The sequence below is a fragment of the Chelon labrosus genome, assembly GCF_963514085.1.
Source record: "Chelon labrosus genome assembly, chromosome: 5".
Lineage (NCBI taxonomy): Eukaryota > Metazoa > Chordata > Actinopteri > Mugiliformes > Mugilidae > Chelon > Chelon labrosus.
In genome coordinates this window covers 11,490,236-11,514,833 of record NC_140341.1, presented here as the reverse complement: position 1 = coordinate 11,514,833, position 24,598 = coordinate 11,490,236, and the positions used below count along the sequence as shown (strand labels likewise).

Below are 24,598 nucleotides of genomic sequence, written 5' to 3'. Positions count from 1 at the left end.
AAAAATAATGCTCCTAATATCCAACTAACGTTGTTATATGTCTTAATTGGAAAATACTGTTATGGAAAAAGATCAAATTCAGAATATGCAAACAGAATACGCTGTTTACATGGCTTTTGTCAAAGCAGGAATAATAAGAGGCAAGTAAATGTAGTCTTATCATTGACTTTAATAAATTTCTTAATATTACAAAGATTTCTTTAACACATTTCTAATAACATTACATTTCTAATAAAGTTCTTAGGCAATTCCCCCTATTCAAGAAAAACAGGAACAATTTGGCTGTTTGGAAATGCTTTTATTCACTTTAAAAATCCACCTCCTCTTTAACATCTCATCATCCATAAAAAGCATCAGGGCTCTATGTGCAATATCACTGCAGCGTTCATGTTTATCAAAGGACATTAAAAATTTTATGTAAACCATAAAGGAAAAGAAACTAGCCGAAGATAAAGTGTGCACACTGACATTAACAAATGTCATACCTTACTTAAGAATCAAAGCGAGATCATTTATTTTATTGTGTTATAATTCTGATCCAAAGTGCTGTGAGGTCCAGCCAATAAATAGAACTAAGATGAATTACACTACAGGCACAGGAAGTAACAAAAAATCAGGTTCACCTTAATATCTGACAGCACAGTCTGACATAAAAAAAAAAAAAAATAATATTCGCAAAATTAGTCGTATGAAATCATTAAAAGCATGTACAAAAGCATGGGCTATTTTTCTAAGCTTTTAGCTGGAGAGAAAACTGAACTGTATTCAATGAAAGCATTAATTAAACATCCACAATGATAAACCCCAAAAAAATCAAGATCCATTTCACATTTAACAACGGATTATCAGAGTATTGCCTGGTAGTTTGTCAGTGTTTCAGCAGGTAGTAAGATCCAGCCGGCTGGAACCATACTGTTCTCTGTCACTACTTTGTCCTTCAGTGAGGAATAGTGCTTTTTATTCACGTTAACAGTCTCTCTTTATTGGGCCACAGCCCAAGTCTGGGACCTCCTGACAGCAACATTTTAAATCAGTTAGGTCCCATGCAGCTTTACTCTGTGCACTTCTTTTGTTTGGCTTCAGTAGCAGCCATCTTTCCAGCTGCCATCCCTCAGGGCACTCAGAGCAGCCAGGCTCTTTGGAGGCGTCAGCAAACTGCAGACGGAAAGAAACGAGTCGATTAAGCATGTAAATCAATAAAACTAAATAAAAACATGCATCACCCCTTCAAATATCTTAAATAAACTGGTTTAACTTCTCTTTAGTACTGCACCATTGGACTCACAATAAACAAGAGCTAACTTTACCTGCGTGTGGGTTGGGTGATTTTACTTGGACGTGGAACTCCACTCAATCCAACAAAGGAGGCTGGGCGAGGAAGGGAACTGCGGGGCACGGCTGACTGGTTGGTGCTGGCTTTTAGGGCCTGTGGTAGCAAGCTGCTGCTGGGTTTGAGGGGCTGAGTCAGAGCAGCACTGCTGGGGATAGAGTGTAGGCTGGTGGAGGTGGACAGAGGGGTGGAGGTGGGACCCTGCTGCACTGTGGGGCTGACATAGGCGGTGGCTTTTATTGGGTGTCGTGGAGTGGTAGGGAAGTTCCCGACGCTCTGGACTCGCTGACCGAGCTGGCCTGGAGAAGGAACTAAAACAGAGCAGTATAACATCAGTGACTATTTTGCAAGATTAGTGTATTTTGACTTATAAATACAGACAGGGTTCGTGTGGTTGATTCATTCATGCACATGATGTGTCTTACTGGAGGACTGGAGACGTGCGAGCCCATTGGACGAGTCAAAGCTGTGGCTGGTCCGGAGGGAGGGCATCGTTGGTAAGGACGAGGGGCCGTGGGAGGGTGGGTTGACAGGGGAAGCCAGGCATGGAACACTGGGAACACTAGGCATGCTGGGAGCTCGGATCAGGTTGGGCATGCTTCTCCGTAGCTTGTCTATGCAACAGTATCAAGAAACCAGGTCAAGTCTTGCAGGTGGTGGCTCCAGATCGAGCTTTGGAAGTCACATTTCAAACTTTAAAGGAAGAGTTTGAGATTTCGAAGGCTTATACTTCTAGCCAAGAAATAATCCTGCACATTACATACTTAAAGAAGCAAAACTTTACCTTTGCAGCAATATATATCTTATTGACAAATAAATGTCCTGGTTTTTAGATGTTTTACCTTTAGTTAGGGCCTGATTAACTGTATTTGCTTTGATGCTAAGTTGAGCTAACCATCTAGTTCCATAATCGCTGTATGGATGTGACTGAGTTATGGATCTTCTGGTTTAACTCTCGGCAGGAAAGCTCTTGCATTTATTGTCCACCATTTGTTTACGAGTCCTGACTTTATAACATTTAAAACATGCATAAGCTGTAAAAGTCCTAATAGGATATACAAATGCTCAGGCCAAGTCAAATCTATCTTATTTTGGAGGATACTTACTGATCTTAGTGGAGCAAGAGGGCAAGGAATTCATTACACACACTCACCTGTGCTATTCCTGTATGCCGTGTGTGTTTCTGTGATCAGGCTGGAGGGTCCAGAGTACTGGGAGAGTCCACTGAGTGAAAACTGAGGGGTAGTTGAGCTGCGTCTGCAGTCTCTGATACTGGAGAACGTGTGAGAGTGGGGCAGGCCACCCCGCTGCATAGAACCTGTGCGGAAAAGACGAGGCTGGGGAGGCGGGAGCTGGTCGTACCCCTCGTCCTCCTCATCCTCCTCCTCCAGATCCATCTCACTGCGCCGGATGGAGTGCAATGAGAAGCTGGAGCTTCGACGGCTGGCTGTAGCTGAGGTAGAGGCGTAGTCCTGTCGGAGGCCTACAGGGCAACAGATCAATGCTTTTAACAGAAAGACAAGAAGCTGAAGCTCATACAGTGTTATGATACATTTCCTTCTGGAGGCGCCTCTCATCCATTATTAAGTTACGGAACCGGTAGACCAGGCTGATACAGGGAAGTGTGTCTGAAATGTCCTGCATAATTTAATACATCAAATATGATGGTGCTTACTCAAGTTAAATTGTTTGGAGGTCAAACATTTATCTCAGTTTAAGCCGTCCATCAGCAACGTATTGCCTTTCAGTCTTTGCAGAATGCCACACTTTAAGAGAGCCGTGGTAAAAAAAAATAAAAAATTAACACCCAGCCACAGGCTCAAGGATGGTTGCAGCTGGCCGATCTTTATCATATCATTAGACGTCATGTGTCAAAAAACTTCCACATGTGCACAGCTGCGCTTCAATTTATTACTTTCTCCCTCATCCACCATTGTCTGAGCAAACAATGAGGGTAAAGGAAGTGAGGGAAGAGGTCCAGGTCACACCACTGTAAAAGATTCTGCAGGAGTTTGGTAAAATCAGTGTACCTCCTCTAGTTTACTTAATGTAAATATAGTTCATTTCTGGTTAATTCAACTTGAGATGTCTCTTTTTTTTTTTAGGACATGAAATAAACAGATAAATAAACGGTTGAGATTTCAGTCAGCTCATTAACTCACCACTGAAGTTTTTAAACTGAGAAAATGTAAGAGGAAAGTTGGTCTGTCTGTAGTGATTGTGTGTGAGAGTTAATTGTTGATTCATAAATTAAGCTAACTGGACTGCTTTTCACAAGTTCAGTTCAGCTATTTCCCCTTCCTCATCACAGTCCACAAAACACTGAAAACAATCATTAGTTGTAGTTCTCTAACAAAGCCTCACAAAATGCCTCACATTCTCACATTACTATAGTCAGTGCACTGGGCTATGGATATGGTTGCTTTGATATATTATAAGCGGGAATAAAACCCCCGACCATATGATTACTTCCTCAAAAAACATATTTGAGACTCACACAGTCTAATCATCATTGCAAACTCAAAAATATCCCCCATATATGTAGCATAGTTCAGGTACTTTCTCTATGTTTTGCATAATAGTTGACTCACTCTCCTCCTGAAGTCGCGCCATGACCTCCACATCGGTCATGTCCTGCAGTTTGTAGCTCATGATGGCGTCATCCTCCAGCTCTGCCACACCGACCTCGCTGTCCAGGGAAGACTGTGGGGTGATTGCTGCACGCCGGTGACCTGCATCGCAAACCACACGGTAGAGACACATCTATCTCCAGACATCTCACTTTCCAGAGCCAAGAGACTGCACACAATGTACTATACTCTATGAGAGAAGACGTTTCCATAACAGCTGTAACGTTTATGTGTATGTAATCACTGCAGATGGATGGTGATTCACACCTGGTGAAACTGCAGAAATTAATGACAGAAAGGAGAAGACATGTTGTGGTCTTACTGTGGAGAGTGGAGTTTGATAGGAAGGTGGGCGCTCTGTCGATGAGGGAGCAGCTGGCCCTGAGAGGGAGAGTCGGCTGGAGGAAGGAGTGGCCAGATGATGGCAATGGGGCTTCAAAGAGGAAAAAAATGAAAGAGAAGATTCAATCACAGTCTGACATACTAATCAGTGCTAATACAAAAAATGGATGAACAAGCAGAAGGAGCTTTCCTCTGGCAGTGGAGTTTAAGATCGACCTCATCTCCATCTGTCAGAGGGTAAGACCTTATAATCTCTTCCTTGCAAACTTGCTGTAATCTGACTGTAAACTCCAAGCAGCAGGTTGTTAAAGAGTCTAGGTTATGTTCATACTCTGTGCACCAAAAGGATTTTGGAAGCAACAGATGCTTTTGGCTCCGTTTACGTACTAATTTGGCTGTGAAATAGAGAAAACGGCTGTGAGGTTAGAGGAACGAGTTGGTTTAATTTTGAGATTTTAAGATTTTTAGGCCAGAAGAGTTAAACATCAGGCCCAAATGTAAGCTAATTCATCTCCATTTGCACACCAACATTTGTGTAATATGCTATTTTCTTATGTTATTAGGTTTTGGAATGAGGGTAGCATCGTACTGAAGGTTAGGAAGGGTTAAGAATAGCGGGGAATTGAGATCCGATCTCGAGTGGTCACTCGAGCTGCGCTGGAGATGGATTTTGAGGCCGGGCATTAGCACACATACTTTGAGTTGACCACTTGTGATTAGATCATCCTGAACACACGTGAACGGGGCTAAATGTCGAGGAAAGCCTAAAAAAAAGAATGATACTCCACTTGTTAATAAAGGTACAGAATCTGTAGCAAGTTTTGTTTGTAGCAATTCCTGATGATAACACTATTTTAGAAGTAACTGTATGATAAATGATAAAAGGGGCGGCACTGGGGCCTTTCTGTGTGGAGTTTGCATGTTCTCCCTGTGTCTGCGTGGCTTCTCTCCAGGTACTCAAGCTTCCTTCCACTGTCCAAAGAGGTTGGGATTGGTGATTCTAAATTGCCCGTAGGTGTGCATGTGAGCATGAATAGTTGTGTGTCTTTCTGTGTTAGCCCCACGATAAACTGGCAACCTGTCCAGGGTGTACAACACCTCTCGCCCAGTGACAGCTGGGATAGGCTCCAGCCACCCTGCGACCCTCCAGAGGACAAGCAGTTACAGAAAACGAATGAATGAATGAATGTATGGTAAAAGATACTAAAATGCATCCCATGAAGGACATAGTACAAGCAGATTTATGGCAATCCAACAAGACATCAAGGTGTTACCACAAAAACAATAATGCCAGCCCCATTTCTGGACACAAAGATGCCCAGAAAATTAAACTAGTAGATAGATATGGTTAGCAGGAATATTATGCATATGTCTGTGTTACCTGGGGACTCGGTTAGTGCAGCAGGTTTAGTGTAAGGCAGGACGGGGCAGCTGAGGGTGGAGAGCCCCTCAATGCAGCTGTACGGACGGACGGAGGGGATTCCTCGCCACCGCTTAGCTAGAGACAAGATTGACATGTTCAGTCAGTTTTACCATGTGACACACAAACACGCAAATACGGCACATCGACTGATATGTTTGGACACACTCCAAGCGTTAATCTGCTTCTTGCAGATCAGTATTGATGTTATAAACGATTGGGTCACGGCTAGGGCGGAAGGGGCTGATATGGCAAGACGAGGTTTAGCTTGCCACTGCAGCTTATTGGGCTAAACCAGATTTTTTTTTTTTTCTGGAGAGATCTTAGGATAAGCAGGGATTGCGCATGTAGGTTGCATCCCATTCCCAAAATCAAAATTAGATCTACTGTCGTCTACTTTGGTGTTTGGAGGTTACATTTATACCACTTCAGTTTGAATTTCTTGGTGAAATAACATATAGTTACTGAAATATTGTTGTTGGCTTTAATAATGTAAATCACTGGTATGGAAGGCTGGATAAACCATTGATTGTGGACTTTTTACTGCCTTCTCAAATGCTTCTTTTGAGATAATGTCACATAATGTCCATTTAAAAACTGGTAAAGCCTTAACAAATGACAATTAAATAAATTAGCTAAATCACACACTCATTAGAAGGTTAAACTGTTCTTTTTCACTAATGAATGTTGGCTAGCAGTGAGTAAATAAGGCTCGGTTGCATAATGTGCGTTCAATGCGTAAACACTGATTGGTAGTCAGAGAGGCGCACACCTGTCAAGAGTGGAGCGTTTGGCATTCCCGACACAATTAGGCTCAACCACTTTTGGATAAAACTAGCATTCACGGCAAGTTACACAAATAACGGCTACTGGATCTGAGACACAAGGACGTATTCATGACCCAGAGGAGGAGAGCCAGCCTTCAGTGAATACCAGCTTTAGAGGAAAAAATAGAGGACCTTGAACCGTACACACACACAAACAAATGTGCATTAATGAAAGAGGAAAATATCTGATTGCAGGTAAATTATTTTACTTTCAGAGCTCATGCTTGCACAATTCATGCAAAAGCTTTCACGCTGTCTTGCAAAGGCTGCCGGAGAAGGAAATCGGCCTAGAAAAGCCCAGTTAATGTAAGCATGGTTTCTATGGTAACCATATTCCCATGCATGTAGCAGAGTAGAAACTGTAAAGCACCAGATCTAAAGCTGGGTCCTGCAGCTCATGTGATTTAGTAGCACGGCGGTATTGCAATATTTATTTCTTACACATGATATTTTCTGAGACTTCAATAAGCCCTTGTCCTAGTTAATGGGTATATGCTGAGAAAAAAAGAGAATATTGTGGCATGCAAACATCTTTTCTGGTTCTGTCATGAGTATACGCGAGTCGTAGAAATTAATTCTGACATCAGTAATACAACGACTTTCATCTTGAACACTGTGACTAGAAGCTACAGCTATATCTTATGGACTGGTAATTACAGCAGAGCACAGCCAGACAGAAACCACATTTGCTTCAGCGTGGACTGTTAAAGTGACTCAGCTGGCACAGTAACGACAGATCTGTTGGCTGAGGATGAGTCAAATCCAACTCGGCTACCGCAGGAATAATCGCTCTGTGGGGAAAGTTGTGTGACGTACCCACACATTTAACGAGAATAACTTAAACAGAGTCAACTAACTGAGATGGACGCACCCAAAAGCTCCCACGGTTCAGAAATCACAGCAGAAATCCTGTTTGCACGTGGATACATGTTGTGTGAAGTGTGTCGCAGCTTATGATCACATGTCAGGAGCCAGAGAGACAGATGTCCAGATGTGGCTGCAAATGAATGTTGTTAATCTGGGTTGTAAATACACGGTACCTTGGTCCAGTCTGTGAAAGAGGTTCATTTTAGCCAGCTCCACCTCGGGCCCTGGGTGGTCCAGTACCTGCCTGCACCACTGGAGAGGGCTGAGGATGCTCTCGCCCTTCAGCATAGCTCTGGGACTCACGTACAACCTGAAACACACAGCCAAGTGAACAGTTAGGTCCTGCCAGCTTATATGTAGGACAATGTCTGCACACTAAAGTGGCAGTTTAGGGTTAAGTTTCACAGCTGAGTTAGCCAGAGAAGTGAGGCCACTTTACAACTTGTGGTTGAGCAATTTTTATAAAATCTAAATGCAAGTATAACCTAAAAGATTCCTGTGAGAAACCGTGTGAAATTCAGTGACAGCTTCTTCCGCAGCAGTGATTCACAGGAAGACACAGGAGGGTTTGTGATATTCTCACAGTGGGTGGTAGATACTTAGAGAGCTGGAGCAATTTAATTAACAAATTAGATAATCAACAGAAGCTTTAACAGCTACTTGGAAGGTAATTTCTTATTCAAAAATGCCCAAATAATCTGTTAGCAGTTTCTACAAATATGGGTATTTGCTGCGTTTAGTTGTAATATCCAGTATATATATATATATATATAGGACATTTTTACTGTTGGCTATTTTAAAAACAGCATTTATAGATATCACCTTGGAAAATACTAAAAGGCACACATTGTATACACTAAATGATGAAAAAGAAAAAGCAAATATCAATAAGTCTACTTAAAATAATAGTTTGTTGCACCACTAGACAGAAATGCAGTTTATTACCTCTGGTAAATGGACTTAGCTGCAATTATGTCCCACTAATATCAGGAGAATCCACTGATAAAGCTTTCTTGTTGTTAATTATGTTTAGTTAAATAAAAAAAGACATATATATATATATGTTTGACTATAATACACTGGAGTGTTAGAATCCAAAAAAGTAAATGACGAACTACTGCTGGATTATATTACAATTATGTGCCACCTCTGCCTTCAAGTAGAATAACAGTAACTTAACATAACTGGCCCTATATTCGACATCTAGGCCACAGTGTCAAGACTGACTTGAGGGTCAGTTAGTGCTGCTAAATGGAGTAAGAACGCACCAGCGCAGTGGAGGAACGCTGCATTTGACTGTGTGCTACATTTTCCACATCATCACATCAGATACATAAAGCTGGAAACGCTTCAGTAGTCAGCATGTCAGTGTGTGAGCTACCTAAGTCAGCAGCCAGCGCGCTTCAAAGTAGTTCAGCCCGGGGCTCTATACTCTACAACACAAAGCCGAGCTGTTTGATCATAGACTGAAGGGGGTCATTGTTTCTAATTTCATCTCAGTGCTGCCTCGCTCTGAACAGATACCTATGCTGCACACACAGTGCATGCCGGGATGTCAAATCTGTTTTTGTTCTTGTTTTCCTCCTATAGAGATGACTCTGTGTGCAAGGGTCTGCAAGTGTACTCCACCAGGAGAGGAGTCAATAATGCAATCAATAAGCAGATCCATGGCAGGGTAGCATTACACCTACTATATAGATATTGTGGCTAGATGACTGTCCTCTAGTCCTGTTGTGGCCTATAAGCTTCTAAGAGGGTCAGAAAAACACAAGAGACACTGATTTATCAGGTTAAATTCATGAAGGCATATGCGGTGGTTGCAGGAAAGTTAGTGACATAAAAACAAGGAGTAGTTACCAGCTATCAGGCTCTCTAATAGGGAGCACGATGTTGAGGTCCAAAATATCAACCTCATCCAAAACAGTTGTGGCTCCGGCGGCGCCGCTGTCCTCCACGGCGGCATCAGGAGACACCGAGCTCGGCTGAAAATAGGCGAACGGCTCCTCCGCCGGTCCCCGGGGTGAGGGGAGACACTGTGTCGGACTAGAAATGTCATATTTGCTGGTGAAATTGTCACCCGGACGCGTCGTACCTCCGTGCAGACACGACAACGAGGTCTGGAGATGGGGGCCGACGGAGCAATTGTTTACAGCGTTCGCTCGAGTCCGCAATTGTTCGTTTTGCTTCTCCAATTTTCGGACCAATTCCTGCAGCTTTAACACCTCCAGCTCCGCGTTGGTGATTTTATTGTTGCCATTCACGTCTGCCATCATCTGGGGGTTCAACACCTCTGCTTCCATTTGGTAAAAAGCACATTGAGAGGGGCTAAAACCACGGCCTGCCTGCAGAGGGTCCTATTCAATTTCAGAGAGGGTGTCCAGATTCCCCCCGTTTAAAGCTACCACACACACACACACACACACTATCCCACTCACACAAATATACACACTGATGCTGCTGCTGCTGCTGCTGGGATGACTGCACAGCCTCCTTCTGATTGGTCAGCAGCTTGGAGTTCAACTCCCATCACACCACTGCTGAGGAAGTATTCATTATACACGCTTTTATCGCACAAATAATAATAATAATAAAAATAAAAATCAATTACAGAAGATAGTTAGCAGTATTTTTAAATAATTGGTGCAATTTTAATAACTTAAATGCCAAATATAATTTTAAAAAATCCCAAACCACACCCCGAGGAAATCTAGTGTTTTATGCAATCAATAAATTTGAGTTTAAACCAAGTAAACTAAAGGAGTTATAAAAAAAATATGTTGGAATATAAAATTGATATTTACTCAATATAGACTGCTGCACACATTTTATTAACTTGTTACTAGCTAAATATTGCAAACCGTTAGCTAGCTGTTGCATGGCTAACAAAGCTAATGCTAATGGACCTAGCCTTTGCTAATACAGGGTACAGTTTAGCTCAACAAATTTTCATTTTTTAGACAAAATATTAAAGTGTCATATCGTTCAACACACGTAGGCTATGACTTAGTCATGTTGTAATATTTTAGTGGCAAATTTGCACAAATAGAACCAGTTGCAGCACACATTTTCTTACAAATTAGTTGTTGCTAACTAAATATTTGCCAACCATTAGTTAGCTGTTGCATAGCTAACAGCTAACTGAACAAGCATTAGCTAACAGAGGATATAGTTTAGCTAAACCAATTTTCATTAAACTGAGGTTTACAGTGCCATATTATTCTACACGTGCGTTTCCACTTAACCATGTTAACAGTTGAATTTATTCAAATAAAATAGATTTCTCAACACAAATTGCTACACTGAGATAGTTTGCTTATTTAGCGTTGTGTTGTGTTAACATTAGGTTAGATTTAACCCAAGTATAACACGGTTTAGGGGTAAAAATAGTTATGGTGAAACATTGACAAAATACTGGCTAAAATGTTTTATAGCACTTCTGCACTTTTTATTGCACAATATCTTTCCATACAAATTATGTTTATTCTTTAAATAGTAATTCAAACTAGTTTGCATTACATCTTTCTAAGCTGAAAATTTGCCATTTTATAATGCTTATTAAGTTTGAGTAGTAGTATTTACTCAAACACATTGCACCACACAATTTATAACATAGAATTATGCTAGCCTATTATAGAGAGCCGAAGTCCCACCCCCTCTACTTCCGGGTTATGGGACCTATCTTTCGAAAAAATATGAACGGCAGTCTATGGCGAAATATAAATTATTTTCTGGTCCCGATCGACTTGTGCCTTGGATTATACATATGTTGTTTTTCAGAATAAAAAATTATTTTACACGTCAAGAATGTCACAGTTTGTCGCAAGATAGTTAAGTAAAACGCTATGGAAAATACGTAATTAAACGAACTACAAGTCCCGCATTCTGGCGCGTACAGAACCGACCAAAACTCCCTTTGTGTAACTACAGCTCTCGACATGACCCGATTTATAATGATTTTCACCTCGTTTGATGCTTCTGCCTTGGTCCTGGAAGAAGACGGTAAAGCTCAACAAGGAGACAGCCATAGTTCTCAAGTGACGTACATTGTTCGAGACGAGAGATGTAGTTCACTAAGCGATCTCATACAAAACCTAATGTTGTTCAGCTTATTTACGTCAAATAATTTATCTCTTGACGTGAAAAATTATCTTTTAAATTCACACACATCATATGTGAAATTCATGCCACAATTCGATCGGGACCAGAAAATAATTATGATATCTCCATAGACTGCTGTTCATATTTTTTCGAAAGATAGGTCCCATAACCCGGAAGTAGAGGGGCGGGACTTCGGCTCTCTATTGGCTAACTGTTACATAGCTAGCTGAGCTAACTGACCAATACTTATGTATAGCTAAGCTAGCTATTAGCTAACCTATGATGAAATATGTTGATAAAGCTTGCAGCACACTATGTGTTTCATGCATTGGAGATTTGTTGTGACTTAATATTCATATATTCATTGAAAAATACTTATCTAGCGCCTTCCATGCCAAAGTTTAGCTAGCTGTTGCTAACTGACAAAAATGTAAATGAAATTTTGATATTCTAGACATGATATCGTATGATTCCAAATTTATTACTGTGAAAACCATTCTTCATACATAATAAACAAATAAATATCACCACCAAAAATGGATCATTTCTGTTTATTTATTTATTTATTTTTAGATAGAGACACATTTATTGCACAAAGAAAAAGCCCCCGGCCCTCAACATTGTAATTCTCCTCATTTTACACACACAAGAGTTGTCTATGAGCTGCAGACTTAAGAGGAAAAAAAACAGCTATGTTGTATAGAGTTAGAAACAGAGACACAGCTACAATATATTGCAATTTATTGGTTGCACTATGAGCACTGAATATTGGATGCTATTAAAATAAAGTAACTGTCATTTATCAAAACACCCAGATAAAGATCTTTCAGCTTGTCATAATCCAAATACATTGGAACCCATGTCACCCAAAGCACACAGAGAACAATAATCCATTTTATCTTTTTGATGGCTCAGCGCCGCCATTTATCTGTGGGGGGAAAAGGATGATACCAGTGTTATTTTTTTGCAAATTTTCATCCAGCAAAATAAACTAATATACACAAACATTTATTCATTTGAATTTTACATTCAGGACCATTAAGAACTGCACATATACAGTACACATATATTTATTTTTTCTTTTACCTCTGGTGACCTCAAAGCAGTTCTCACAGTGCACCATGCTTTTGTAGATCCACATGCTGTCGCCGGCTTTCAGATTGCCCAGATCACTGTTACACACGTGACACTGCCAAAACACAAGCATCCACATTAGGAAAGAGATACACGATGGACACTCAGCTGCACAGATGGCGATCAATAGCATCCAGCTGCCAGTAATGTAACTCGAATAACTCAAGTATTTTAATGTTGCTTCTAATTCTCTGTGTTTCAGAGGAAACGTGACACACGTCATACAAAAGATTTTCAACCACTGTCTGCTGTGGTCTTATTGGAACAAGAGGCACATCTTAAAACTAATATGCTCACTTTAAAGCAGGAAGCATGGCAGTTGATCTTCATGTCGTCCAGAACCATCTTGGCATCACCAGTGAATGGCTTATGGCAGTAGGTGCACAGGTCTTTCTCAAGCACTGGCCTGTTTCGTAAAAGAAATTATTAAGTGTCTTATAGTACATTAAATGAATACTGAGATTGCATACAATGAGAATCATTTTATAACTTTCTCAGTCAAGGCTTCCTACTCTATGTGGACTGAAAGAAAAACTAATGAGTGGACTTGGGAGGTAAGAGTATTGGTCTATTACGACTTCAGCCCAGATGGACAATATCTCAATTTGAAATTTTGTGCAGATATTCATGGTCATCGGAGGAATCAATGAATGGTCATGAATTGCAAAGACCTTTGCGATCCTTTGTGCCTTACTTTTCTTCAAGGACCTTCAAGGACATTTCTAACTTTTAGAGCAATATACTGACGACTATTTGATGGGCTGTCTCAAAATTTAGTGCAGACACCCATGGGTCCCAGATGAGGGATCCTTAAGACTTTGTTGGGTGTGCTTCCACTAGTTTGACTTTTGCCGGTAGCTCCATGTATATTATCAGATCATATTTTAAGTTTGCCTGTTTAGGACCAAACTGATGAGATTTCTTGGTAGACTCTTTTCATGGAGGATTAACTGTCAGAATAGCATCAAATCTGTAGCCAGACTTAGTCTTGTTTTAGCTTCATGTAATGTTTGCATACCAATATATTAATAGATAATTTAATAGATTATTTAATACCTTTTGGTGCTGTAAGAAGATGAAGTATACGAAGTCGGACTGCTGACACTGGTGTATTCGTAGCTGTGAGACAAAAACAAATCAAAGATCACTTTTAGAACTGTTCTTATTTACCATATAATAAGGTCTTAGTTTGCTTTGCTTCCTACCTAGAGTCCGGCTTTGAGTAAGAGTAGCTCCTACGGTCGCTGCTGTAAGTGTCACTGTGTGTGCAAAAGCAGAACAAATAAGGGATAGTGGAAAGACTGCAGACACATTTTATTGCAGCTGAATATTCAGAAACGCTGGTGCAGCGCGGTGAGAAAGACGCTGATAATAGTCAAATGGTTACCTTGGCTTGGTGCTGATGGTGTAGGAGCTGTTGCGGGTGGTGGGACTGTCATCATTGTATGAGCTGTAGCTGTGCATCAGAGCAGCAAACGAATGAGTTAGATACTGTACAGTAACTGAACTTTGCCTGAATTCATACTACCACTTGAGCATAGTTTGGACAATAAGTAGTCTCCTTAGTTTACCTGGTGTAGCTGCGGGTGGAGGATGATGTCCCGAATGGGCTTTCTCCTCTAAAAAAACAAACAGAACAAACGGATAAATACACTCACTAGTGAACACGAATGCATTCTAATATAACAGCTTAGCTTTATGAAGGTTATGGTATTCAGTATTTATTTAAAATAACAGAGAGAGCTGTTGATTAAACTCTGGTTTAATTTTGGAGGCTGTGGTTTGTTTTACGGTTTAGTTATATTGTGTTGTACGGACACATGTTTCTATTATTTTGACAACCTAATTTTTAGTCAGTGAACTAGGCTAAATAACAGCCTAACAACACCACCAACTACATCCTCAAAAATGATCCTACAGTTTAATTACCACCTTTCAGTATAGACTGAACATTTTAACAGAGACTAAGATTTGTAGGTATATTATACATGCAAAAGGCTCTGCACTGACTAAGAAATGTATTTGCTAAGACATTTCACCTGACAGGAGAAGACAGGTCCGATGTAATGGATTTAGGCAGGAGGGTGCTGTACAGGTCGTCCTCAGCCCTGTGAAGACAACAATATTAGACTGCAATCCTTATGCTTTCTGAGTATATTTGTAAGCAAAGTCGTCAAAGAGGTTTGTCTTACGTAGAGGAGGTTCTGGTTGTGGTTGACGTTTTAGTGCCATCTCTGAAAAAGCGAAAGAAGAATAAATATTTTCATCTGACTGTCTGTTGGTGCAGACACAAGTCACATTCTCAGGCAGCAACTCACCCATTGGTGGTGCTTTTTACTGTCACAGTCTCAGTGCTGGTCACCGTTGTTTTGCTGTAATAAAGAGAATATTACTATATGATCAGTATTTAAAGTGATGTAGGACACTTTATTTCACGTCTCTCCCATATATGCTAATAAATGGAAGAGTTATAGCTGTTAACAAATGCATCTGTTAGCCACTATACCACTTAAACGATTTATTAAAGGTTAAAGAGGATAAAAGCTGTGTCGCAATTAAGGTTAAAACCCTTTTTCTGATTTTAGTAATGAGTGCAAACACTACCTGTCTTTGACATCATCTTGGATGCTGTCGGGAATGAGGGTATCGTAGAGTTTATCCTCAGCGCTGCATAGAAATAATTTCAACAAAGGGTAAATTAAAAGATATTAACCACGATACAATGTAAAAAGAAGCAAAATTAAAGCAATTGTGTGCAACTTTTGCTGAAGTAGAAGTTCCAGGATGATGATACTCAGAATTTACTTTTGTGATATTACCAGTGAAATGTTTAAAATCTTAAACAGCAACACACGCAGTAAGTCGGATTGCCCCAAGAAGGATGTAGCAGCAAAATCCCACAAGCAAGGATGCTTTTTATTGCTTATGAATTCATTTTCTTTTATTCTTGCAACAAAATGGAATTGATAATGTTTACCTGGGCTTGCTACTGATGGTGTAGGAGGAGGTGCGGGAGGTGGGCGTGTAATCAGAGTGAGAGCTGTAGCATCAAAGGAAGGTGTTAGACAGGCACAGCGGCTGAACCTTGCCTTTAGTTATCGACAAACATTATTCACTGAGACATCTCACCTGACGGGAGAAGACACACCGGACGTAATGGATCTAGGCAGGAGGGTGTCGTACTGGTCATCCTTGGCCCTGTGGAGACAACATAACATCGATTATGAGTGCAATCCTTATTATTTGAGAGTGTATTTGTTTTTTTAAATGACTGATGAAGGTTTATCTCACGTAGAGGAGGTCTTTGTTGTGGTTGTAGTTTTGATGGCATCTCTGAAAAGGCAAAAGAGACAACATTTTATCTGACAGGCATTTTTCTACATCTATGAACTAAGTTCTGCTATTCGTTCAAAAGCGAGATTGCCTTTTTAATGGAAAAGCCATTCAAAAGACGGCACCGCTGCCTTCTTATTCTTGTCCTTCCTGTATTTATTTAAATGCTTTGTCCATTGTTATTCTGGCTGTGTGACTGCGCGGCACAGAAACACTCTGAACGAAGCAGCAGGCGTCGCAAAGACCACACTATACGCTCACACATCATGTCACGCATCCACAGACCATCTGGGCCTTAAGATGAGACCAAAATGCATTATATAAGAAGCTGTACTGGTGGCATTACTGTATAAAAAGTATATCCCTGCAGTTAGTGCAGCTATTATTTGCATACGTTATGTAAAAAAATCTATATATTATGTAATATATAGGTAGATAATCTTTTTCTAAATTTTTTAAGGATAAGGCTGGTGACCAAAGCACAAAACCAGCAATGGATCTGTCTGTTAGTACTTAAAGGGGAATTACTGTTTTTTACAACCTGGACCTTATTTCTGGCAAAAAATACAATCGTTTACTCACCCATATAACTTTGGTGTTATATATTTTGTTATGACACGCTAGTGCTATTCTCCGTTGAGTCCAGAGTTACCTGTTATCATCACTGACCTACTAACTTCTGACCTGGATGAAGTCATCTCTGAGCGCCGCACGCACGGCTTGTTTACCTGCAATTTGCTCCTGCTAGTTTTTTGCGACATGGCTGAATATTTTTCACTAGATAATGCGTTATTTTGTGGCTGCGTTGTGGTGCCCCAGTCACTCCCACTATATGGATATACGCGGATGTAAATATCTGACGAACGACACCAAATAACACCAAAGTTATATGGGTGAGTAAACGATCATATTTTATGCCAGAAATAAGGTCCAGGTTGTAAAAAACAGTAGTTCCCCTTTAATGACTCAAGTGCATGGTTTGCAGCACTCAGTCCCAAAATCCTTTTAATTCCTCTTATAAATAAATAACTTACAGCTCTGCAAAAGTAACTAGTGTATTTGTTGGGGACTATTTTCAGAAGTGGACAAAAACACATCTTGGGTATTATTTACAGGATCTGGCAGCAGTGTCAGCAGAAGTAATAATAGCATCATAGCCACTAAGGGATGAAACTCACTGCGTGCTGGGGCTGCTCTTCACTGTCACGGTCTCAGTTGTGGAGACAGTAGTTTTGCTGCAAATAAAAAGAAATAATTACTGATTTCCGGGTGTCATAGTCGGTATAATTCATGTTTTCGGATTCATGTCTGAGCATCTCACCTGTCTGTAGGTGGGCTATCATCCTTGACAGATGTTGGGATGAGCGTGTCGAAGAGTTTGTCCTCGGCACTGTAAGGAAAATATATTCCAAACGTGTTAAATCTGAGGCGACCCATACAGCAGCAGCAAATTCCACTTTAATTTCTCTACAATTTCTTACTCTTTGGTGCTGACAACAGTTTTCTCTGTCACCTTCGTTGTTTTGGTAGGTGAGTAGTTGGAGTACACCGTCCTGTGGGAAAAGATGTGAAAACTCAGAGACCCAAAGGGGTAAAGTGATCCAATATGTCACACAAACTAAAATCAAACACAACACTGTAAGCCTGAATGGAAATAAAATAGTTAAAACCAGCTCCACCTATAGACCTGTTACCATAGCAACGTGCTGCTCATCCACTTAACAGGTTCCACTATGGACGTCCCTGTTCAGGGAATGGGTATAGCACTACTATGACTAAATGCATGAACAGCTTGCTGCGCTTGATTTGTGTTACATTAGATTTGGTAGCTGAGACTTTTTTTTTAGAAAGTTCAACAACACCTGTGTTTGTTGCAATTGATTTGCAATTTTGATGAAACAGGAGTAAGAATAGAATTTAATTGGATTATATTAAATGTCCAAATTCAGCTAAGTCTTGTTTATCCGCCGAGCCCACGGTTGTCCATTACGCAGCAGTTACCGGTTGATTTTAGGGACATTTCTGAGGATTACGTTTCTAAAAGTATGAAAATATTCAGTGCCATCTCAGTGTGTTACCTCTAAATGTTTACTGAAATGAATATACAGAAGCATTAGAAAAAATGGATCATTGTTATTGATGTATTGCACATGAGACATTAAATGTTGTTCTTGGTTGAAGTGGAGTTTAATCACTACCAAACTGAAACTAATTGTACTGCATGTACGCATTAGAATCAACAGCCTAGCCCCTTGTAATGTAAAATGTGGTAATATAACATTCACAAGTGGCGAATACACCTTCCTTTATGCTTTTACTAAATTAAATGACGTGAGTATTTTTACCCTTTGCTTGAAGACTTGACCCGCTCAGTGAACGTCTCAGTCTTGGTTGGTGTTTTAGTCACAGGAGATCTGTTTAAAAAAAACAAAACAAAGAAAAAGCATTGTCATTCAACTGATACAGACTCCATGTGCAGTAATGCGATGCATATTAATGTATTCCTTACTTGACACTCTGGGTGCTGGTGGTGCTGGTGGTGGTGGTGGTGGTGGTGGTCTCAGTGGTTTTGCCATCCTTTGTGACTGCAGTGGTTTTGGTGCTGAATAAGAAAATAATTAATTTACTGAATGTTCCTTTACAACATTTTTTTTTTTACTTGTTGGTTTGCTGCGAGTATTTGTCGTGTACCTTGTCTTCGGCTCCTCCTTGACAGTAGTCTTGGTTGTGGTGGTCCTGTAGTGACGTTAGAAATAAAAAACATTACACAGTATATTTATAATAATTGTTCACAATCTGCGTAATAGTGTGAAGCGTTACGTACGTGGTTGGAGATTTCACACTTGAATACGAGCTGCAACAAAGAGTCAGAGTATTTAGGCGATTTTGCACAAACAAAATGAAACAACACATATTTCATATTAAATAGAAAATGCACCTTTTGGCGTAGGGGGATGTAGTTTTGCTTGTAGGGAGTGTGCTGCAATTAGAAGAGAGGTTTTATTAAGCCACATACCTGGTTAAAGTTAATGAAAGAAAAAACTACAATACTATAAATACTGTACCGACCTACTCCTCAGTTCATCCTGACTTCCACTGAACCTGCAGCGACAGAAATCACTAGTTATGCTTCTCGTCACAGTTTACATACATGGCGCTTACATTAAAAAGAAACGTAATAAGGTGACAGCATGTTAACAGGTGTGCTACCTCTTGCTGAGAGCCTGTACAGATGATGCGGTTACACGTTTGGTGGTTTTGTTTGGTTCTTCAGGCTCTGGACTATGAGAAAAAAAGTTACATTACATTTACATAAGATACTAGTTTTCCATCATTCTGTTTTTAACTTGAGGATTCATTTTTTTTTTCTTTTACCTTGTGAGAGATTCGTTGGATTTGTACCGGCTTAGAACAGTCCTGCCAAAGTTTGGGTCTCGGCTGCAGGAGTGGGGGAAAAAAACAATTCATTCATTTGTACAAGATGAGTCACATGTGACTCAACACGGTGACTAGCAAAAGGAATGCAAAGAGGTTGTTTGTTTTGTTTTTTTTTAAGATAAAGCAAGACAAAGCTCTGCCAATCCCATGCGCAGCAGAGTACCTGCATTGTCTTCATGGTACTTACTCGACAGGTTCATCCTCCTCTTCGTCTTTCCTGATCCAGCTGTTGTCTTTCAGAAGAGACGCCTTCCTCTTGCTTTCTTCGATTGCCTGGCTGGGCCTGGTGCCCTTGGCTGAAAACACAAGACAAAGAGGACTCTATTGTCAACTCAGTCGCACATTTCTATATGTGTATTCTTGTGTTAATATTGACTCAATAGAACATGAAGGAGCTCATTAAGCAAGAACTAGTACGCATTCTGTTCCTGCAATTAAACATGGCAAAATAATCTAGTTCTGAAAGGTTATGATTAAATGCTTGTTTAGTACATAAACAGATATAATCATTTTACATTTTTCTTGAACCTCAAGGCCCAACACTTCTTTTTTCTAATTCTTATTTTTGCTCTTATTGTAAACTTTATTACTTATATTACACAAGCATCTATGGCACTACCTGAAGTTTAAGTTGCTGAAAAATCTCGAAAATAGACACATTATAATAATAACAGAGATATGCAGTGTAATACGATGTACGTATTATTAAATTCTATCAAAGTCATGCGACAATCAGAACCTTTGAGTCTTGCATTTTATCACGTATATAAGCACCACATATAATTATCATTACATATTTTATATATCTCAATACTTACCAGATTGTATCGTGTACCTGCTCATTTTGTAACTTCACCTGTAGAGTTGGAAAGAACAAGAGAGGAATGCATCACACAGTGAAACTACAACACCTCAGCCGCTGGGTGGAGCTGTAGGCTGTTAAACCTGAGATCAGTGTAGACCTAAACTCTGCTGAAGAAGCCTAGGAGTCGGTGCTTTTTAATCTGCTGTGTATTTCTGTCATTTTGTGCCTCGTAACCATTTTACCACCAGGTTGATGTTGATGAACGAGCCACGTCGGGGTTTTTGTCACTGTGCCCTGCAGCACAACAAGGTTCTGCTCAATCCCAGACTCAACGATTAAGCCCAAAACTGGTTTGTCTTGATCTGTACCCTCATGGAGACACACCCACCTTTCACAGCACACCTTCCCCAAACACACCTTTGTCAGCAAAACAGAGGGGCGTACCAGTAACATACCATGAGCTATTGATTATCAAGATTATGTCCTTTCAACTACATTCTCCGCCTGCAAGAGAGTTTTTCACTCTAAATGCAATATTTGTCTAATTATCAGTCACACGATCTACAGCCTGACAAGTGCTGTTAGCGCTTTAACATGTGTTTGGGACTGGGTGTGTTTGTCTGTAACAATTGTCTTGAGCGAAACAGCTAGAACAGGGCATGTCTTAGCATTAAGGCAAATTAGGACGGCACAGTAATAATCTTTTATTATTATATTACGTATGATCCGATCAGGGGTTTTAGCAGCATGGACTGAAAACTAGCTCAAGGCATAATATGCTGTTCTTAACAAACATATCTGAATGTTTGCAGCGCCATATGCACTCTACAGTAACATTCAGTACAATTCACATTAAGCAACGAACTAATTCGTCCAACCTAGAGTGTGAACTATGTGTCTGTGTTCTCATCACAACCAATAACAAAAATATCAAAATTGTTGTATCACAGTCCAGAGCGTGAAACGTCCATAGTGAATGTTGAACTGACAGAGGCAAGAAAAACCCTCTGTTAACAAGTAGACGCCTTGACATCAGTGTATCTGTAAGGCAGGCTTCAATTTAGTAATTTACTGCATTATGAAACTAACACGTAGTAATATTACTATAAAATCCTTAGACACGACATGATTCTGTACATACGTTTCAGGATTTTCATTTCATTCAAGTATGTTGTCTCAAAAAACTCAGCAGTAACAGCATCCGATACGTTTTTTAAATCTATAATTCATAGAAATATTAATATAACCTGAACTAGAAAGAGACTGGGTACGTACCTCCAAAGAAAACACTGGAAACTGTCACTGTAGTCCAGGTCTGAAGACTTGTCTGTCAGACTGCACTGTACAATCACACCCTTATCATTCCTACTGCTTTTAACCTTAAGGGAGGAGAGCCAAGGCCACCCAAGGGTGTGGCTTGACAGAACAATCAAAGAATACCTTTCTTCGCTCCCTTTCACTCAGCGTGTTTCCATCTCCGTCATCACCATTTAAACACCATTAATTCTTCTGCATTCTGCTTGTAGGCAGACAAAATGGAATTGGGTGGAGGACCTGCGGTTCAGCTTGAGCGTTGAGGAAGCAGACCTGCGAAGTGGGTGTGGGATTGTCTGTCTGTCTGTCTACTACACACTGTCATTAATGAAATAAAATTTAACAGAGACACTAAAATATACGAAACTTGTAGGATTCACTTTGACTCACTGCAAATTGAAGTGTAACGTATTGTATATTAACATGACATACAGTCCTGCTACATGACTGTTTGTCGTTATCCTGGTAACTCTTTAACACAGTATGACTCCCTTTACACTGGACTTTGCACCTGTAGGCTGAAGGTAAGATTGTTTCAACTTTTAGGAGATTAATCATCGCTCTTATAGCACTCAAAACGTTTTATACCGGTCAGTCTGGCCACATAGAAACTTGACGGATTAGTAGGTTTCACTACAAGCTTACACTCTTTGAATGAAACCTCTTGCAAACAACATTCAGTATTATGTATAGTTATAATGATTTTGGCATCTGACAGTTATAGGACGTATGAAGTTAACTGATCTAAATCATCAGTAGTCCACATAAAACTTAAGTGACAATCAGACTCGAACTATAAATTCCAAGTAGTCTTTAACTGTGACCTTTATTATTGGGAGTGCCGTGTTCTGGGTGATCAGAGGTATGAAAGGTGCATAGCATGAAAGGGTGTGACAACACGATACTGATAGGCGAACCCCTCCTAGTTACTATGATGGCATGACAGGAATGCATGCTACTTTTCACTGACTCAGGGTGCCAGCGTGAGCATCAATAGGCTAAGGCAAACTTTAAATAGAATTTAAAGTTTTTTTTGTATAAGACTGATTATTTTGAAGGGTGAACCACACATTCAGCTACCTGAGCTAGGATTATTTTAGAAGCAACATAAAACAATCCGGTTCTAACTTGACAATGTTCAAATTCAGGTAAGTGACCAACAACAGGTGGCGAAAGGAGCTGTGACTATAAAAAAATGGAAAACTGGTTGCACAACTTCATTACATCAGTCCTTAAGATTGAGATGGGTCAGAGGACCGGAAATAAGTATAACCTGTCGTACTGTAGTGATTGAATGAAATAGTACTGAGAGGAAAAGTCAACGCAGAGTGCAGGGACAAACAAATAGCAGACGGTGAGCCAAACCCAACCAAAAAATGTCAGACCACATGAGAAAAGGCTAAGATGCACACCAAGACTTTTAGAAGAGTTGTCTTACTTAAATCTCTTTGAGATAACAACACAAATATATCTTGAGGTTACAGCACCGAGCACTGCCCCACTGCGAACAGACTATTTGACCAGAACAGGTTTGTGTCAACATCAGTGCTTTCATAGTTTCATTCAACCATCAGTGGGGCAGGACTCTGCTACTGCTGAACTGTATGTGTGGATAACCAGTTAAAAACCTGCCCTCCCTTTTACTGGAACATATAATGAGTCATTTGTTGCCATTAGGCATATAGACACACATTTATAGATCTGCACCAGGGCCCACAGGTGCCCTCTAATTGTTGCTCTCGAGCATAGGGATTACCATTCCCAGTGAAAAAATATGGCTGACACAGTTCTGTCCATAGAGTAATCTTGAACTGAAACAAACTTACAAACTTACAGTATTTCATGTCAGGACATGTAATGGCACTGACAGACTATAATAGAAAGAGGGCAGCACAAAATAAACAACCTATTTAGACTTTAAGACCAACCCCTGTTTTGAATGTGAGTATGGTTAATCTCTTCCAGTTCTGATCATGTTTGCTGCCTGACCTGTGGCTTCATCTTGGCCTAGATAACCCACCCCTCCTCCCTCGCCGGACAGAGCTGAGGCAAAACGAGCAGGCTCAGGATTCAATGTCATATCACTCTCTTTTTTTATAACCTTCAACTTGAACTGTATTGCAATACAACTGCTTTTCACTTCAAATATTTTACAGGAAAACCCTGTCCCTGAGTTTTGTCATCACTGGTACCTGCTGGCACTCCGATACTGCGCATGATAATCCCTGAAAGCTTCCTGGGTTGCTATGAGAAGAGACTGTAGACCTACCCCTCTCTTGTCATTGGGCCACTGCAATACCTTGCAGCCAATAAAGCACCGCTAAGGGCCTGTGTTCATCTCTCTCTCTCTCTCTTTCAATAAATGTAAATGCACGTCCACAGTACATATATTTATACCACTTTTTTTTTTTTTTTAAAGCACAACATTAGATTTCCTTTTTATTTCAGGGAGAGACAATCCTGATGTGTACACCTTCTCAACAGTCAAACATAGCAGTGCAGCCTAAGTGTTATATTATGCACATTTGTGTGAAATATGTACTGCCCGCACTTGTTTTTACTGTCCACCTTTGCACTGCAGAGTATTTTGGCCCTTGCTGCCATTTTAACTGATTATATTACCCAACATACCCCCCCCCCCCCCAACACCTCCCTGCAGCATCTCTGCTCATCTTGCACCCCTGTGTTGGCCCGGTCAGACATTTGCTAACATGTACACATAAGAGCAAGAAGAAAAAAAAAAATGCCACAGCAGCACTTGGATGATTAGAAAACAAATAAAAGGATGTCTGCATTCCTTGTGCAAGCTAAGGAGTACGTATGAGAGCAAAGGGCAGGTTTCACAATTACTCATTAGTCACTATGTATGGACTAACATGTATGGAAGAGCACTAAATTGATTGTAAATGGTGTAGCAAATAAAATAAAATCGGTTTAATATCATGCAGCTATGTAAAGGTTGTGTTTTTGTGTGCAACTAAGCTTTAAAATGAATCTCTGTGCGCCAATTTTAGATCAAGCTGGGAGGGGCCCTTGCTGTATGGACTTCTGCAAATTAAA

The 24,598-nt window shown here is 40.2% G+C and overlaps 2 protein-coding genes across 2 annotated transcripts; both read right to left on the bottom strand.

Moving 5' to 3' along the window:
- Positions 1-250: 250 nt before the first annotated feature.
- slain1a (SLAIN motif family, member 1a) lies at positions 251-10,001 on the bottom strand. Its single transcript, XM_084544059.1, has 9 exons — positions 9,274-10,001; positions 7,590-7,726; positions 5,684-5,800; positions 4,283-4,393; positions 3,922-4,062; positions 2,484-2,813; positions 1,756-1,944; positions 1,308-1,641; positions 251-1,155 (listed from the first exon to the last, which is right to left on the bottom strand). Exons 1-9 carry the CDS (start codon positions 9,714-9,716, stop codon positions 1,080-1,082), a joined length of 1,878 nt encoding a protein of 625 aa, XP_084400185.1. The 5' UTR covers positions 9,717-10,001; the 3' UTR covers positions 251-1,079.
- Positions 10,002-12,049: 2,048 nt separating this feature from the next.
- scel (sciellin) lies at positions 12,050-21,769 on the bottom strand. Its single transcript, XM_084545115.1, has 28 exons — positions 21,500-21,769; positions 20,238-20,275; positions 19,607-19,715; positions 19,357-19,419; positions 19,192-19,263; positions 19,051-19,083; positions 18,920-18,961; positions 18,806-18,835; positions 18,673-18,717; positions 18,491-18,583; positions 18,327-18,395; positions 17,463-17,534; positions 17,303-17,371; positions 17,160-17,216; positions 15,940-15,981; positions 15,778-15,846; positions 15,626-15,688; positions 15,253-15,315; positions 14,967-15,020; positions 14,841-14,882; positions 14,688-14,756; positions 14,220-14,267; positions 14,036-14,104; positions 13,854-13,907; positions 13,705-13,767; positions 12,946-13,054; positions 12,601-12,703; positions 12,050-12,442 (listed from the first exon to the last, which is right to left on the bottom strand). The coding sequence occupies exons 2-28, from the start codon at positions 20,260-20,262 to the stop codon at positions 12,426-12,428; spliced, it is 1,644 nt and encodes a 547-aa protein (XP_084401241.1). The 5' UTR covers positions 20,263-20,275; positions 21,500-21,769; the 3' UTR covers positions 12,050-12,425.
- Between the last annotated feature and the right edge of the window lie 2,829 nt (positions 21,770-24,598).

Coding starts and splice junctions, on each gene's coding strand:
- slain1a (XM_084544059.1), bottom strand. CDS start 9,716: ATGGAAGCAGAGGTGTTGAACCCCCAGATGATGGCAGACGTGAATGGC. Junction 7,727..9,273: donor ATTAGAGAGCCTGATAGCTG/GTAACTACTCCT, acceptor TGTGTGTTTCAG/GTTGTACGTGAGTCCCAGAG. Junction 4,063..4,282: donor ATCAAACTCCACTCTCCACA/GTAAGACCACAA, acceptor TTTGCGATGCAG/GTCACCGGCGTGCAGCAATC.
- scel (XM_084545115.1), bottom strand. CDS start 20,262: ATGAGCAGGTACACGATACAATCTG. Junction 14,268..14,687: donor GACCTGTCTTCTCCTGTCAG/GTGAAATGTCTT, acceptor TTGTTTTTTTAG/AGGAGAAAGCCCATTCGGGA. Junction 13,055..13,704: donor TCTTCTTACAGCACCAAAAG/GTATTAAATAAT, acceptor TTTACGAAACAG/GCCAGTGCTTGAGAAAGACC.